Source organism: Colias philodice, chromosome 16 (assembly GCF_061535455.1).
Source record: "Colias philodice isolate Cphi_HAF_F1 chromosome 16, ilColPhil1 Martin Lab GWU primary, whole genome shotgun sequence".
In the NCBI taxonomy this organism is placed as follows: Eukaryota; Metazoa; Arthropoda; class Insecta; order Lepidoptera; family Pieridae; genus Colias; species Colias philodice.
In genome coordinates this window covers 9,589,560-9,606,371 of record NC_143101.1, presented here as the reverse complement: position 1 = coordinate 9,606,371, position 16,812 = coordinate 9,589,560, and the positions used below count along the sequence as shown (strand labels likewise).

Below are 16,812 nucleotides of genomic sequence, written 5' to 3'. Positions count from 1 at the left end.
CTCGTCAGCGGAGACAGTATCGTTGCGCGTCAATGAAATTTACGTTTAACCATGTTCCGATAGCGATGGCGGCGCCGAGGTTTTACAATTCGTAGAATTGTATCGACATGAAGGAATAATTTGGAATCCACGGCATGAACTACACAAAAATAAAACCATATGACTCAAAAAATTAGATGTTCTATTTTCTATTTATTATATTATTCTAGATGTTTTTCTTATCTCACTTTCATACAATGCGATAAAAAAATGAATATATTTATAAAATGAGTAAAATAGTATTAAAAAGTTACTTGTTCTTAAAAATTAAATAACAATATACAATGAGCATGATTTTGATCAAATTGTGCTTTATTACCTACATAAATAATATTATCATTTAATATAATAATATCTAAAATCTAATCTTTAAAGTTTCGTTTTATAGGTAGTTAAAATTAAATTAAATGTACCTAAAATGTACACATTTTAAACATTTGAAAAAATCTAAACATAATAATGTTTTATTTATACAGATATAAAAAAGGACAATAGAGATTGGAAAATGGTATCATCGCAGACGGCAGAGTAGGTACACTCATTGTTATTGATGCACATGTACGTAATAATTAAACGCACTGTATAAATAAATTGCCGCGGCTGCAAGAACTTCTACGGACTACGTCCATCCTTGAAGCGCCAATGCAGAATGATCAGTACGCCAATGTGTGAACAGGAATCTTGATATCCTTCATTTTTTCCCAACACGTTGGCCCAACGCCTTGGCCCCATGTGTACTGCCGCTATTAGATTATAATGTCACTTTTGACTTTTACATTTCCCTTGCTTGCTGCCAGCGTTCCCAACCGTACGATAATTATCGTACAAACACGATAATTTGGTGCCTACGTACGATGTACGATAGCATGTTATTATCGTACGCTGATTGTACGATAATTTCTATCAGGCAAAATTCGAGAATTTATATTATTTCACCCAACAAATATATGAAATTTTGACGTGTTTCATATCGAATTTTCATGGGAACAGTGAAATTTTGTTAGATTGAATTTTAAACTTGGCGCGTTTATTGAACATAAAGTGGAAATGGAATCGGTTCAGGTCTGTAGTCTGTACCACGCGTAAAACCAAAGAGTATAATGAATATTAAGGCACGTAAAACGTTTGGGTTTCAGTGTCTCGTTGATTTGACAGCGGTAGTTAAACAAAGATTAACTATAGAGAACTTGCATACTTATCAATATTACAATTTATATGATTTATTTATATATAATTGACTTTATTCTAAAAAGTACGATAATTTCGAACCAAAAACGCCTAATGTACGATAATTTTACGCCCCTGGTACGATAATCAGCTCACTTCAGGTTGCTAACACTGCTTGCTGCCAACATTCCAGTGTCAATCTTGATTTTCTTCACTACTGCTGACTGCAGCTGCTGTCACATAATAACATAAAAATATTGAAAATATTTACGCAAATACTTTCAAAAGAAATGCATTGTTTAACAAAAATATATTTTAACCACGACAGACTGAATTGATTGTAAAAACAAAAACAAAATGGAAGTATCAAGTGGAGCAGAAGAGGGTTTCGTGAGAGAATGGACTCCTTGTTCCCATATTTTGAATCTTATACCTCCAAAGATACAGACTGGCATATTTTCTAATGAACTGTGCTTGACTTGTGTTGATGCTGTAAGTGAATATATAGCCTTGGGGACGAATGTGGGCTTAGTGTACTGGTATGATAGGAAAAAAGGCAACATACAGCGACTCAGATGCGAGGTAAATACTAAATATACCTACTTCCTACTAAGTTTTCGGTCACCTTGTAACACTTGTAAATAAATTATTTCGCAAGATTTTGGATTTAAACCAATTTGTTAAATTAGCAGTATTGTTGTGATCATATTAGGCTTCAGATCATTAAGAAAATTCTGGAACTGTTTAGTTTAGCTAAATTTCGAGAATGTTTTTAAAACTATTTATATTATATGAAATATAGTTTGTTTAAAGCAAACCATAAAAGTATTATTAAGTCGCCAAATATAGTCCGTACATACTGATGTTGAATTGCAAGTATATATATTATGTATTGAATACAATTGTTAGAGTATCAACAATAATGAATATTGAATATGCACAATAAATTGCATAGCTAAGTAGAACTCAATCCAACGGCTCAAAGGTAGTCCTACAATATGGGTCATAATATAAAAAGTTTACAAGAACAATTTTTGATTATTTTCTACTTTACGTGTGTTTATTCACATATGTATCTTGAAAATTTAATTCCTTATTTCACATTTTCAGAAATGCATTGTGATATTATGCTATAACTTCCTTGGTACCTGTTAAACTGTTTTTATATAGAACAACATACTATATAAGTAATCTATCTAACTTTAATCTCAACCACCTGTATCAAAAAAAATATTTTAAAATGATTGTTTCATTTTAAGATGTTATCTATACTATACTAATATGTATTATAAAGCTGAAGAGTTTGTTTGTTTGAACACGCAAATCTCCGGAACTACTGGTCAGATTTGAAAAATTCTTTCGATGTTAGATAGCCCATTTATCGAAGAAGGCTTTAGGCTATATATCATCACTCTAAGACCAACAGGAGCAGAGCAATGCAGGTGAAACCGCGCGGCTCAGCTAGTTTTCTAATAAATATTTATTTCAGGCCTCCACATCACCAATAACATTTGTAAAGATAGTGAGTACAGTAGACTACATGGTGGGAGCAGGCAATGCGGCAGGACAGGTGACAGTGTTTCAAATACCGAAGGAACATCCTGAAAATGTTCCCGATACATTTAAACCTAAAGTGGAACCAAAGGTGGAGAGGTAATATAGTGTAGCTTATCCTTTTTACACGCTTTATATTAGCTTCACCTGTATGTTTGTAACCGACTTCTTTGGGCGCGATTTTGACCCACTTTAAACAATACACTAATTTGATAAAAATTTTCTATTTTTTAGTTCGGTTTTCTATAAAAAGCGTGTTTTTTAGTTTTTTTAAACTAATATTATTATTTATTAAAAGTAGGTAATCCTATTCTATATTATGAACTATAAGTATATTTTTACAAACAGGATAATTAGACCATTTTGTTGATTCTCTTCCACATACAACTATAGAGCACAGATTTATAATGCTTGTCCTTCAGATAAAATTCATAATAAAAAGATCAAATGTTTTGTATCAAATTCATGCAAAAAAAAATTGCAGTTGACTATCCTTAACTAATATTATAAAGACAATTTAACTTTTTCCTTGATTTTATATGCAATCCTACACAAAATAATCATTGCACTCATGGTTCATTAATCATTAACAATTAATTGTTCAATTCTAGGTACACCATTGGTGATCTACACAAAAGCAAAATAACATCAATAGAGTGGTCCAAAAATGGAATGCGGCTTTTCTCTGGAGATAAGGACGGAGTTATTATTATGACTGAAATTGACTTTTATATGGTAAGTTTTAGCATTAGTCTTTCATATTATCCTGACTAATATTATAAATGTAAAGTAACTTGGTCTTTCTGTCTGTCTTTTCTGCGACCTGTAACTGCTGAACCAATTTAGATGACAATTGGACAATTGGTGATTTGGTACTGATATGAGATATACTTAGAGACCAAAGAAAGGACATAATAGGTTTTGTCTGGAAAATCTTATGAACAGTAGGACTATCCCCGTTTTCCTTAATTACGCGGGCGAAGCTGCGGGTGGAAAGCTAGCTTTTATTTTATGATATTAAACTAATTCTGATTATTTAAAAACTCTCCTAAAAATATAACATGAAAATTTTCTTCGCTTTATATTGTCAAATATTTCGACGCCCCCCGCGAATAATCCGGTAATGACCTATTACGGGGTTTTTCATGTTATGCGTTTTTCGGCATCTAGAAGTTAAAATACACCATGTAAATTTTTTTCAGAATTTTTCTATCTTTATTTACGAAGATATGAAAAATTACGCGTATATTCCATAAAATAACATTAAAATGTATTTTAAACGAATAATATGGTTTTAGATCTTTACGAAAAATAATATCAATATGCTTCGACAGTAAACATTGTTACGATATTATTCAGGTAAATGGTTTTCTACATTATTTAAGTAAGTGCTAGTACAGGCTTATTCGGGGTTTTATTAAGAAATCGATTTCCAGATACATTCATTATGGAGTGCAAGTATGTAAGGTATTGGTATGTAAGGTATTATGCAAGGTATAAACACTTTCTATTACTGAGCAAATGATTTACACGGCCTTAGAAAAATTAAAAGAGATGAAAGTTTGATAGCTAAACGAGGCAGGCATCAGAATAGACCACATCGAAACCTTCATCTTCATCTTCATTAGATGCTGGTCGTCCGACTCAGGTTCTACCTGCTGCCCACAATTATAAGCCCCCATCAGTATGGCTTCATGCCACAGAGGAGCACCGAGGACGCCCTCTATATACTGGTGGGCCACATCAGAAATAAGAGGGAGGAGAAGAAGATTTTTGTTGTGGTATTTCTGGACATAAAGGGAGCCTTCGACAGCGCCTGGTGGCCAGTCATAAAGGTGCGGTTGGCCAAAGATGGGTGTCCGGGGAACGTAAGGCGGGTGATCAGCAGATACCTGAGTGGAAGAGGTATGAAAGTTACCTAACTTTCACACCTCTTGTCCCCCGCATACCTGCGGGTGTGAAGTGAGTAGAGAGACCAACAAGGGGTGCGTGCAGGGTTCCATAGGTGGGCCGCTCCTGTGGGTCCTCTTGCTGGATCCTCTGCTGTGGATGTTAGAGGAGATGGATGTGTTTTGTCAGGCTTTTGCCGACGACATTGTGCTAGTGTTTGATGGAGATACTGCTTTAGAAGTAGAGACGAAGACAAACTGCACATTGAGGAAAATTGACGAATGGGGTGTCAGAAATAAACAAAAATTCGCACCACACAAGACATGTGCCCTGCTCTCGTCACGAAAATTAAAATTTGACATGCCACGACTTGTAATGGGGAGTGTGGACATCCAATATTTCGAAAGTATTAAGATACTGAGCCTTACTATTGATGGCGGCCTGATATTGACCGAAACGTCGGGAGCGTTTGCAAAAAGGCAATCGCCCGTTATAAGCTATTAGCAAGAGCAGCTAGAGTAAATTGGGGGCTTAACTCCCAAGTAGTTAAGACTATATATATCGCAGTTATAGAACCGACTATCTTGTATGCATCAGCAGCTCGGGCACCCATTACGGAAAAGATGGGGGTCCAAAAGAGGCTTAACACCGTTCAACGGGGTTTTGCCCAGAAGATCTGCAGAGCATATCGGACTGTCTCCCTGAACTCTGCGATGCTGTTGGCTGGGATTCTCCCTCTTGACCTCAGGATACTCGAAGCTTCGAGGCTTTATGAGATCAAGAGGGGTGTGTCGCACCCGGCGGTGTTGAGGGACAGGGAGGTGGAACGAATGGCTCTTGCGATTGAGGACCCACATTCGGCAGAGCAGGTAGAGCTGGGGCTCGGCTTGATAAATGAGGACACCTATGCTGCACAGGGTCTATACGGACGGCAGCAAGATTGAGGGTCGAGTCGGAGCCGCCTTTTCCGTATGGAAAGGTGATGCCGAGACAAAGGCAATTAAGCTTGCGTTGCCACCGTATTGTACCGTCTATCAGGCTGAGCTCCTAGCGCTCAAAAGAGCAGTAGACATAGCCTGCAAGAGTGGAGCGGCAAAGGACGGTGTCCTTATTGACTCCAGATCGGCGCTCCAGGCGGTTACCCTGAGTTCCCCTCATCCCCTGACTGTACAAACACGGGCGGCCCTCCGAAAAGCTGCATTGCAGAGGCGGGAGGTCTCCCTGTTTTGGATTAAGGCGCACGCAGGGCGGGGAACGAACGGGCTGACGAGTTAGCCAAGGAGGCCGCTCTGGGGTTGAGGAGGAAACCGGATTACGATCTGTATCCTGTTTCATTCGTCAAGCGTATTTTGAGACAGGCTACGATCAGCGAATGGGATAGGAGATACGATGTAGGAGGAACGGCCGGAGTCACGAAGCTCTTTTTCCCAAGCGCTGCTGCTGCATATAAGGTAGTCGGGAAAAAGACATCACACACCACACCACACAAGTATTGACTGGTCACGGTAGATTCGCATTCTGTGAGGTTCTGATGAGGATTCTGATTAAATTTTTAACTGTAATAGGACCATAGTATAATTTTCATGATTATGTAATCATGTGTAATAGGTCTTCAGTGCAGTGTCTATTTTTTATAATAATAATAACTATCGTGTTTTGTGAAACAATCCAAAGTTGTTTCATTTACTAAAATGTCCTGTATTTCATAAAATATACTATAATAATCATCAAATAATACTTAAGTAAACTATTCGAATAAACAGTAATAGTTATAACAATAAAATGTACGTTACTGTTAAACAATCGAATAACCAAATAATAGATTTTTACAAATGTTCAGTATACAAAACAAATAACACGAATATTAGCGCAACAAGATATTACTGTTGCCGTCGAAAATATAAATTTACACGAACAATATCGTAAGTGACATTACTGACCAGAGCTTGACGTACACTAGTATAGTAAAATGCATCCAGCTAAATTATAACGAAGCCCTTGGGACTACTTAAATTTTGTTGAAATAACCAGATAGCTGAAAAAATTAGCTTCCATATGCGATATTAAAAGTCTCTGATACTTTTTGTTTAATGGAGTTATTAAGGAAAAATGGTTTTTTATTTTTCCTGAACATTTTCACTTTTACGATTACCGGATTATTCGCGGGGGGCGTCGATTTATTGATATTTGAGACTTAGTTTTCGCTGTATGTGTGCAGTTAGCAACTGGTATCTCATATTTACCAAATTTGAGTTAATGAAAGTTAAATATTAAATAATAATAACATCACGTCATTGTTTTTAATGTTTACCTTCCGTTCGTCTTATCGGTGTATAGCGCTAATTTCGTTATTATTGAAACATTAAATATGATAAACTGGTAATTATTTTAATTTGTTATTATATTTTTATCGTTCAATTGGTTCAAATTTCAAATTATTGTTATCATTACTATTGTGCGTGAATGAATGTTTATAATTCTAAAGGTTAATGCACTCTGCACTTCGTTTTTATGTGACGTAGTAGCATAGTAATTAGCAGTAATAGAAAATGATTGTGTGATGAACACTATGCTTTCTAATACATAATATATGGATGCAATTCATATATCTATAGTTGAATATTAGAGGAACAATTTCATACTAAATAATCTCTGAAACTAGTGGAACAGTTTAAAAAATACTTGTATCGCTGGAAGGCGATAGACCTGGCTAAAAATATAATAATTTTCGTACAAACATAATTCATTGTATTAACATGCAATTTACTCTGCATAGAAATATATCATACAGAACGTATCACAACGAGTTTGTTACATGACTCAAGTCAAAAAATCCCCATTATCAACTTGAGTTGAGTAATTATACACTTAAGATAAGACCCACTGTTATTTTTAAATACACAGAAATGTGGATAAATAATACCTGTTTTAATTATTGTACTAATTCACACAAAAAGAAGAGAAAACAATGGAATTTGGCACACACATACGAGGGTGATTCAATAAATATCTACTTAGCCTACAAAAAGTATATGAATATTTTGGAAAAGTGGCAATTTATTTTTCAACGTAGTCTCCTTTTAGGTTGATACACTTAGCCCAGCGATGTTTCAACTTTTTTTAACCCGTCCGAAAAATAGGTTTTCTCAAACTCTGCAAAATAGGCCTCCGTGGCGGCGATAACCTCCTCATTTGATCCATACCTATTCCCGGCAAGTGATTTTTTCAGGTTAAGAAACAAAAAGAAGTTACTAGGGGCCAAATCTGGAGAATACGGTGGATGAGGCAGCAATTCGTAGCGTAATTTGACCAATTTGGCCATGGCAACGGCAGACGTGAGAACCGGTGCGTTGTCGTGGTGAAACAGCACCGTTTTCTTAGCCAGATGGGGTTGTTTTTTTTTTAATTCGGCGTTGAATCGGCCCAGTAAATCGGCATAGTAAAGCCCTGTAATTGGTTTACCCTTCTCAAGGTAATCGATGTAGATCACTCCTTGTGAATCCCAGAAAACGGTGGCCATAACTTTTCCGGCCGATTTTACAGTTTTCGCCTTCTTTGGGGTACGTTCCCCGGTCTGGATCCATTGTTTTGATTGCTCCTTGGTCTCTGGTATGTACCAGTGAATCCAGGTTTCATCGACGGTCACAAAACGACGCAAAAACTCCCCTGGATTCCGCTTAAACAGCGCCAAACACGTCTCCGATGTGGATTCACGGTTGCGCTTGTTTTCCGGTGGGAGTAAATGCGGCACCCATCGCGCCGATAGCTTTCTCATGCTGAGTTCCTCGTGAAGAATATGTTGCACTGTTCCTTCTGAAATGCCTACAGTCTCAGCTAGCTCCCGAACCTTCAATCGGCGATCTGCCAATACGAGATCATGGACTTTTTTTATGTTTTTCAATTCTTGACGGTGGCCATCGATGGAGAAGAGTCACCGTACACAGAATCCAAGTGCTCTTTGATTTCGATGCGCGTTTTCCCGTCCAAAAATAGGAATCGAATCACCGAACGATATTGCTCTTTTTCCATTTTTGCAAAACCGATCGACACGTTCGCTTCCATAAGTTGTCAAATTAAAACAAATGAAGGGATTAGAATGAAAATAAAAAAAAAATAATTAAAAAAGAATGAGCTACACTGTGATAAACCTCTTTTGAAAAAATAGCGCCCTCTGGCGATGAGGCTAGGTACTTATTGAATGCACCAGGTAGAAGGTAACTTGGATTAACGCTTATGAGAGCTTTTATCCTGGAAATCCCACAGGAACGGAAACTATGCGGGTTTTTCTTTGAAAACGCGGGCGAAGCCGCGGGTGTTAAGCTAGTAGGATATAATATCTAGACATACAATATATAGTATACAACGACGGCACATATTAATTAATATGGTAATAATGTTTTAAAACAACGTAGTTAAAATAAAATTTATTTATTTTGTATTAATTCAATATCTATTAAATTGAAAATAAAATTGTGTCAGATATTATTGCTTCCTAGTTGATGTCACATATTTATGCTTTTTGTGTGGAATCAACGCAAAATACAGAAATATAAAATTGTGTCAGATATTATTGCCACCTAGTCGGTGTCACATATTTATGCTTTGTGTGAGGAATCGATGCAAAATACAGAAATATGAAATTGTGTCAGATATTATTGCTTCCTAGTTGATGTCACATATTTATGCTTTGTGTGAGGAATCGATGAAAATACAGAAATATGAAATTGTGTCAGATATTATTGCCACCTAGTTGATGTCACATATTTTTGCCGTGAGAGGTTGTCACAATTACCTATTTGCTGTACATTTTCGTCACATAATTTTGATGCCAATTTATTATGCTGCCTACTAATGTCAGATATTTTTGCTGTATACGGGCAGACAGATATTATTGAATTAGTTCTAGTGACAGATATTTTTGCACATCGCCCCCTAGGCATATATTATTGCTCGTGACAGTACAAATTAATAAATTCCTAATGCGTGCTTGATTAATCAATGGAAATCGTGATTGAAAATCTAGTATAAAATACGTACTTAACTGAATTAATTAATTAATTCAGATTGACTGACAACACCCTCATATCTTGCAGCACCTCTGCAAATCTATGGAGATAGTGAACGAACAGCACGAGATAGTGCAGATGAGCTACCACCAGAACACGCTGCTCGTGTCGAGCGTGTACCGCGGCATCGTGTGCGAGCGCCGCGACCAGCGCTGGCACGTCAGCCAGCTCGGCAAGAAGGAGAGGAAGAGGTGAGGAGTGGGCTCATGTGTGCAGTCGGGGGAGATAGTGCAGATGTGCTACCACCAGAACACGCTGCTGTTTAGATAATCTAGACAGAACAAACTTAGAAATTGTGAAACCGGCAGTAAGTGTTTTATAAAATACGACGAACGAACGACGAAATATATAAAATTAATTCACCTGGACACATACTGAGTGGTGGAGGAATTTTATTTTCTTGAAGTTTATGTTATTTTTAATCGTTTTGTAGTGTCGAATTAATACTTATGCCGTTTAATAGCTGACTAAAGTATTAACCTTGATTACTTTTTAATGTCGTAATTAATTTAAATGCTACGTAATAAAAAACAAATTGTAACACTACAAATCGTGTGTTGCAGTCTCTGCGCGCTGGGCGCTGTGTTCCAACATTCGTACGCACGGGGTCCCGGGGGTCAGACCCCAGGGGCCCCGGGGGCTCCGAGTGCGGGGCCCTCCGCGTACTGCGCGCGCGCCGGCCTGCGGCTGTGGCGGGCTGACCGCGCGGGGAACGTGCTGCAGACACTGCTGTTTAAGGTAATGTAAAATATGTATTAAAATTGTGAAAAAAAAACTTTTTGTGAAAAATTTAATAAATTAATTAATTGTGAAAAATAATTTAATAAATTGTGAAAAATTTAATTTAAATTGTGAAAAATATTGTTCCTATAAAATGACCATTTTAATGTTTTTTGAGTATGGAAAACAGAATATAAAACCATTATATCCATAGCCATTAGCCACCCATAGTTTGTTTCTTTTACTTGCCGTAGCCACTTATAATTTTTAAATTTTTTATAGGAGGCGATATCAAACCCGCTAACCGTAGCGGAGCTCCTCAATCCGTCGCAGAAGAAGCACAACCACTCAGACCGGGAATACAACTTTGGGCCCTTGCACGTGTTCCGCGAACACTTCCTGGTGTCGCACAACGAGCACTTCCTGTACGTGCTGGACCCGAGGTCGCTCACTGCGGTGGCGGTGGTCGACGATCTGCGGCGGTGAGTGACACACAGACAGACTGACACATGCACTAGCTGACCCCCACACGTGTGAACACTTCCTGGTGTCGCACAACGAGCGAGATGTAGCTATGAAAAAAAACTCCCCTTAGAAACAATTCCATGACAAACATACAAATCTAATTTGTCCTATTTAAAAGTAACAAAATCATAATCAGGAAAACGTCAACACCATCATCTGTTATAGAAAACAAATTCCATTACGAATATACAAAAAAATCTTACTCTTTGCAATATTAAAATTATCTCTGTACACACAAAATCTTCTCAGTGTCAGTGTACAAGTTTAACACAATCTATTACAAAACAAACAAAAAAATCTACATTTTTCATAAAAAAAAAAAAAAAATTCTCACTCCATAAAATATCCCTTCTAATAAAAATAATAAAAAAAGACGTGTGGCACTCGGGAACTGCCGCGGTAAAGCTATTGCATAGCATGCCTTCGAGCCACACCTCCGCGCCCGTCGGAGTGGGGAGCGTGAGGTTTTTTCGTTACGGAATTTCTCGATTTGGTCCCCGCGCTCAAGGCCCGCGATAGAAGCTATGCTTAAAAATATTATTGTTTCCCTACAGGATCCTCTCAGTATCAGTGAACAAAGACGAGATATTCGTCCTGGAGGGCGAGAGGTCGCTGGTCCGCCTCGCGCACAAGCCGGAGCCGGCTGCGCTTGCGCAAGGTCTGTTCGCCGCTAAGCAGTAGTCAATAAAATAAGTAATAGTTGGGTGGGAAATGTAAACAAAACTCTTGAGAGGTGTCAAGGGACACCCGGATGGAACGAAGTTCCTTTCGATTAATTAGTGAAGGAATTGTAATAAAATTTTATTATTTTTTTCTATCGAGAAAATATCATGGAATCATGTTTCTAAAATGGTACACGTATTGTGTTACTATTGAACTTTCTTATCAAGAATTTTCATCACGACAACTTTATTAATATAAAAATTACGAAGGCTTAAAAAGGGTCGTAAATGTTAGAAAAAGTGTCGTGACAACTTTTCGTAAGAATTTTTTCCGTCTAGCCCCCTTTCACAACGCGCGATAAGGAACTTCGTTCCAAAAACACCTATATGAAAAAAGTTCGATTTGGACGAATAAAATGAACAAAAAACACAAAAAAATTACAACCCCTTAAAAAAAATCGCATTTTGTGAATTCCCGTAAAGAATTTGTACAGTCGTACATTCGAAATAACATCAGCCTATGATCGAGCGATTCACAGTTTTATCTAATACAATTTTTTTATGTTTGCTTGACGCTACATTTTGTATAGATTTTTTGTCTTTTATCAAATTGTCTGATCTGAAGTAAGAATCCGACCCAAAATGGAACCTAGTATTAGCTAAAGATCTTGATAACTTGATCTTGAAATTATTTTTTATAGTACATACTTGCTATTTTTAGAAAGCTTATTATATATGCTTTCATTTGATATACGTCATATTTTCCATATATGTTTGGAACATAAAAATAATTGAGGTTGAACTTAAAATGTAGGGGGTGTGCGATTTTTTCCACCCGAGTGTAGTTTTGTTTACATTTTCTACCATAGCGTTATTTTAGTATTTTAATCGTAAGTACTTAAGTGCCTTAACTAAAACCAAATTAGGACCAACGTGGAAGAGTGAAATATATTTTTGTAGCATTTTTTTTACATTTACAGTTAAGTCTAGTTATAGAAATGTATGTTTAAATATTAATTGCAGTCACAAATATGCAAATATATTTTTTTTTGCACATAAATGAGTTATTTAAAATAACTTTACTACTTATATTCATATTTTTCAACTTATCTTCCTATACTGTGCCATAATTTTTTAACTAACGTATGCAAGAAAGAAATATGATACATATTTCTTGATGTCCACATATAAATTCAAAAAAAAAAAAATTTGAAAAATTGCAATTGCAATTTTTTGAAATATGTAGTAACTTTTAACACTATCATTTTGTTGTAATTAAACTTATTTGGACAAAATTCCAAAAAGGAATAAAAAAAAATAATATTACTAATTTTTATTTGAGTTCTTATTTTAATTGGCACAAACATTTTCAGATCGAATTAATGAATTACAAATGTATTTAAGAAAAAATACGTAATTTGTGTCCTATTTGAAACATATTTGCATAATATACATTTATTGTGTATCTTCCATTCCTCTATGCATTTTTTTATTATTGAATTTAAATATTATTTCGTATTTTTTATTGAATTAAATATTTTTTCATATTATGTGAAAATTCCGCTTTGCATTTTGTAATATTCAGTATTTGTGTCAAACTTGCATGAGCAAATTGTGTGGCTTCGCCTTTATATTCGTACTTACTTTGTAAATGTAGTACTTTGTTTAGCTTTAAGAATCGTTGTTATTGCATGTTTTAATTTGCATTTTATTCCATTACGATAAGTATTATTGTTAATTTTACGTAGTTTTAGTGAGGTGCGACGTGTAGTCGATAGCATCGATTCTCGACTATAAATCGATTATAATTTTTATATAATTTTACCATGTATCTACTAATTTTAGATGTAGCAACAATGAATTTAGATCTAGTCTCATTTAGGTTGACTTGTCCCTTTCACTCTCTATACGCGTGAAAGGGACAACTGTACTAGCATCGATATCAGCAAGGCCATTGTACTTATATGAATATATATTTTTTGTTCGATTTTTGCATTTTTATTTTTCTATCACGCTTAACTTTGAAATCACCGTAAACCGCTTGTTGGTGTGTGAGCAATGGCTCTGTTGGATGTCGCTTGTGTGTAGCTCTAAGTAAAATAGCAGTAAAAATGGATACTTTACCCAACAGAGGAGCCAAGCGCAATGACGAAATCGCTCACTTCGTCACTCCAGCAAGCGGTGAGCACGGTGCGGGACCTCACACACATCGACCAGACCGTGCCCTACATACAGAGCGTTCTAGAACAACCCATGGCCCTGTTCACGAGGAACGAAACGACAGACTTCGATACCAACGTTCCGAACGGGGAGGAATGCTTCGAACTACCCCCCATCAAACATTTACCCAGAGATATATCGGATAATGTTCTCGAATCTATTATAAACGAGTTCAAAGACGTATCCAGTGATGTGGAAGAAATAAGGAGGGTGAAATCGGAGGAGTTGCAGAGAAAGTTGAAACTGTACAACAGTATAATGGAGAAGGGATGTGAGGGGGAGTTGATACACAGTCGCAAGAGCAGGAAGAGGGAGGTGGGGTCGGGGGGAACTACGCCGAGACACTGCACGCCCGTGAGGAGGGATGTGAGCTATACTAGCCCGTGTGTTATGAATGTTAGCGTTTATGGGTACGTTTTAAACTTTTTTTAAACAAAAACTGGTCAATCAGTTTTGGATATTGCTAGTCAAATGATAAGTTCATTTTGGAAAAATAGTTTTTACTAATTAGTTTATAAATTAAAAGTTATTTGTTAATAAACATGTAGTTATAATGTACATTTTTAAACTATGTATATAATTTTAAAGAGAATTTATCGATTTTTAATTATTCTCTATTTTCTATTATTCAGTTAATTTTGAGTTTCATTTAAATTTGTACATTTTTATACTAGAGGGTAGATAAATAATCAAAAGAAAACTCTGTGAAACTTTAGTATGCAAACGACTAATATACTTATAATTGTGTGTTTCAGTAATATTCCTGACCAAAATGACGACCAGCTAGAAAAGCAAATTGAAGAGAAAGAAAAAATTCTGGCGAAAATGCTTAATTTGGAATCGCTCAGTATCAAAACTTCCACAGATAATACAAATAAAGAAGAAATTACATATAAGCCCAATGTTGACATAACATCCATAGATAATGAAATACCACTGACTAAAAAACCGGTACAAGAAGAAACACCGAAGATTGAAAAACCTGCGCAGAAGAAAACGGAAAAAATTATCGATTTAGTTCCTAAAGTTGTTCAACTGCCCAACACGTGGAATTTAGAGAATATAGAGTTACATTTAGAAATGAAAAATGGCGTCAGGGATGGGTTAAATTTAATATCACCAGATGAAAATTTAGATAGTGAATGGGAGGTTATATAACGAAAAATAATTGACGAAGTTTTGAATAGATATTTATATTTATGAAAAGATACAAGCAATGATAGACTATCGCAATCAGTTTTTAAACGCAATTGATTTATAGAATTCGCGCGATCGTATTTAGGCGCGAATAAAACAAAATAGTTTGGAAAATCCAAAAGTGCACGCCTTATAATTTTTTTTAATAATTATTTATTAATAATTATTTTTGTTTATTTAATAACAATTAAACCACATCGAATCAGACCCTGAAAAATGAAAGGGTTCTATTCCTGAGCATACTCAAGCGTAAGAGAAAAAAAAAGACTCGATTAGTAAAGTATTTCGGTCGCTATCGTGTTAACAAGAAAATCCTCCGCACATACAGACACACGGACGTCCAAGACAGAACTTTTTTAAACTGTTTTTTAACTAGTTTAAATAACAAAAATGACATCAAAAATATCATGAATGTTAAAAATAGTGTTTTTTCTTAATATGTGTGTGTATGTATTATCTTACAAGTGCAATGTATGATACATAAAGACATTTTAAGTTTGAAAAATCAGATGTTTTGCGCGAAGTGACAGTAGTACCCACCTCAACGCTTCCCTTATGAGGCGTGCAATACTACGTCATACTTCCCTTTAATCATTTAATGTGACTGATTTATTTGATGATTTTTGCACGCCTCATAAGCGAAGCGTTGAGGTGGGTACTACTGTCACTTCGCGCAAAACATCTGATTTTTCAAACTTAAAATGTCTTTATGTATCATACATTGCACTTGTAAGATAATACATACACACACATATTAAGAAAAAACACTATTTTTAACGTTCATGATATTTTTGATGTCATTTTTGTTATTTAAACTAGTTAAAAAACAGTTTAAAAAAGTTCTGTCTTGGACGTCCGTGTGTCTGTATGTGCGGATCCTTTTTCTTGTTAACACGATAGCGACCGAATTACTTTACTAATCGAGTCTTTTTTTTCTCTTACGCTTGAGTATGCTCAGGAATAGAACCCTTTCATTTTTCAGGGTCTGATTCGATGTGGTTTAATTGTTATTAAATAAACAAAAATAATAATTAATAAATATTTATTAAAAAAAAAATTATGAGGCGTGCACTTTTGGATTTTCCAAATTATTTTTAAATAAATTCAATTATTTATTTATTAACAAATATAGCTGAAGTAACGTTAATGCGCTGAAATGAATTGTTTCTACGATATTTGTATATTTTGAAAAATAATACAATACATCACAATAATGTTAAGACACACATCGCACAGCATAATATCTAGGTTAACATAATATATAACTACATTCATGCCTTTTATAGTTATTACTAATAGAAATAGAACAAATATGAACAAATAGTGCCTCGATTTTAATGATTCTTATGATATATTAGCGAATATAAGTTTTGATGCCTTAACATTTCTGTAATTTAGAATGGACCCGTGCCATAAAATATAAATGACGAAGAAAATAAGCAATAAGAGTAATTATAAACATTCCTTGCCTTGTATAATATAATACATGATATTACATTTTTCTGACATATTTTAATCATGTCTAGACAAACCTTAGTTAATCTATGTATTGTATTTCATTTATGTATAACTACGTATTAATGTTCCCATTTCTCATACGTTATAAATGGTGTTTCATATTGGTTTGATTTAAATTACTGTAACGTGATCTTTCAATTCTATATTTTTCCTTACTTTGAATATTCACAGCGACGATGTATCGCTTATAAATTTCTCTTTAGATGATACTATTTTTGTTAAATGTCATCTTATCAATTGATCAAAGGTATTTT

The 16,812-nt window shown here is 35.4% G+C and overlaps 1 protein-coding gene across 1 annotated transcript; it reads left to right on the top strand.

Annotated features, from left to right (window-relative positions):
• Nucleotides 1-1,388: 1,388 nt before the first annotated feature.
• On the top strand, nt 1,389-15,138 carry LOC149481918 (WD repeat-containing protein CG11141). The gene is made up of 9 exons (XM_089705118.1): nt 1,389-1,788; nt 2,696-2,859; nt 3,372-3,495; nt 9,744-9,907; nt 10,280-10,454; nt 10,719-10,918; nt 11,516-11,619; nt 13,755-14,253; nt 14,599-15,138. The coding sequence occupies exons 1-9, from the start codon at nt 1,564-1,566 to the stop codon at nt 14,999-15,001; spliced, it is 2,058 nt and encodes a 685-aa protein (XP_089561244.1). The 5' UTR covers nt 1,389-1,563; the 3' UTR covers nt 15,002-15,138.
• The last annotated feature ends 1,674 nt before the right edge of the window (nt 15,139-16,812 follow it).

Coding starts and splice junctions, on each gene's coding strand:
- LOC149481918 (XM_089705118.1), top strand. CDS start 1,564: ATGGAAGTATCAAGTGGAGCAGAAGAGGGTTTCGTGAGAGAATGGACT. Junction 2,860..3,371: donor GTGGAACCAAAGGTGGAGAG/GTAATATAGTGT, acceptor GTTCAATTCTAG/GTACACCATTGGTGATCTAC. Junction 14,254..14,598: donor ATGAATGTTAGCGTTTATGG/GTACGTTTTAAA, acceptor TGTGTGTTTCAG/TAATATTCCTGACCAAAATG.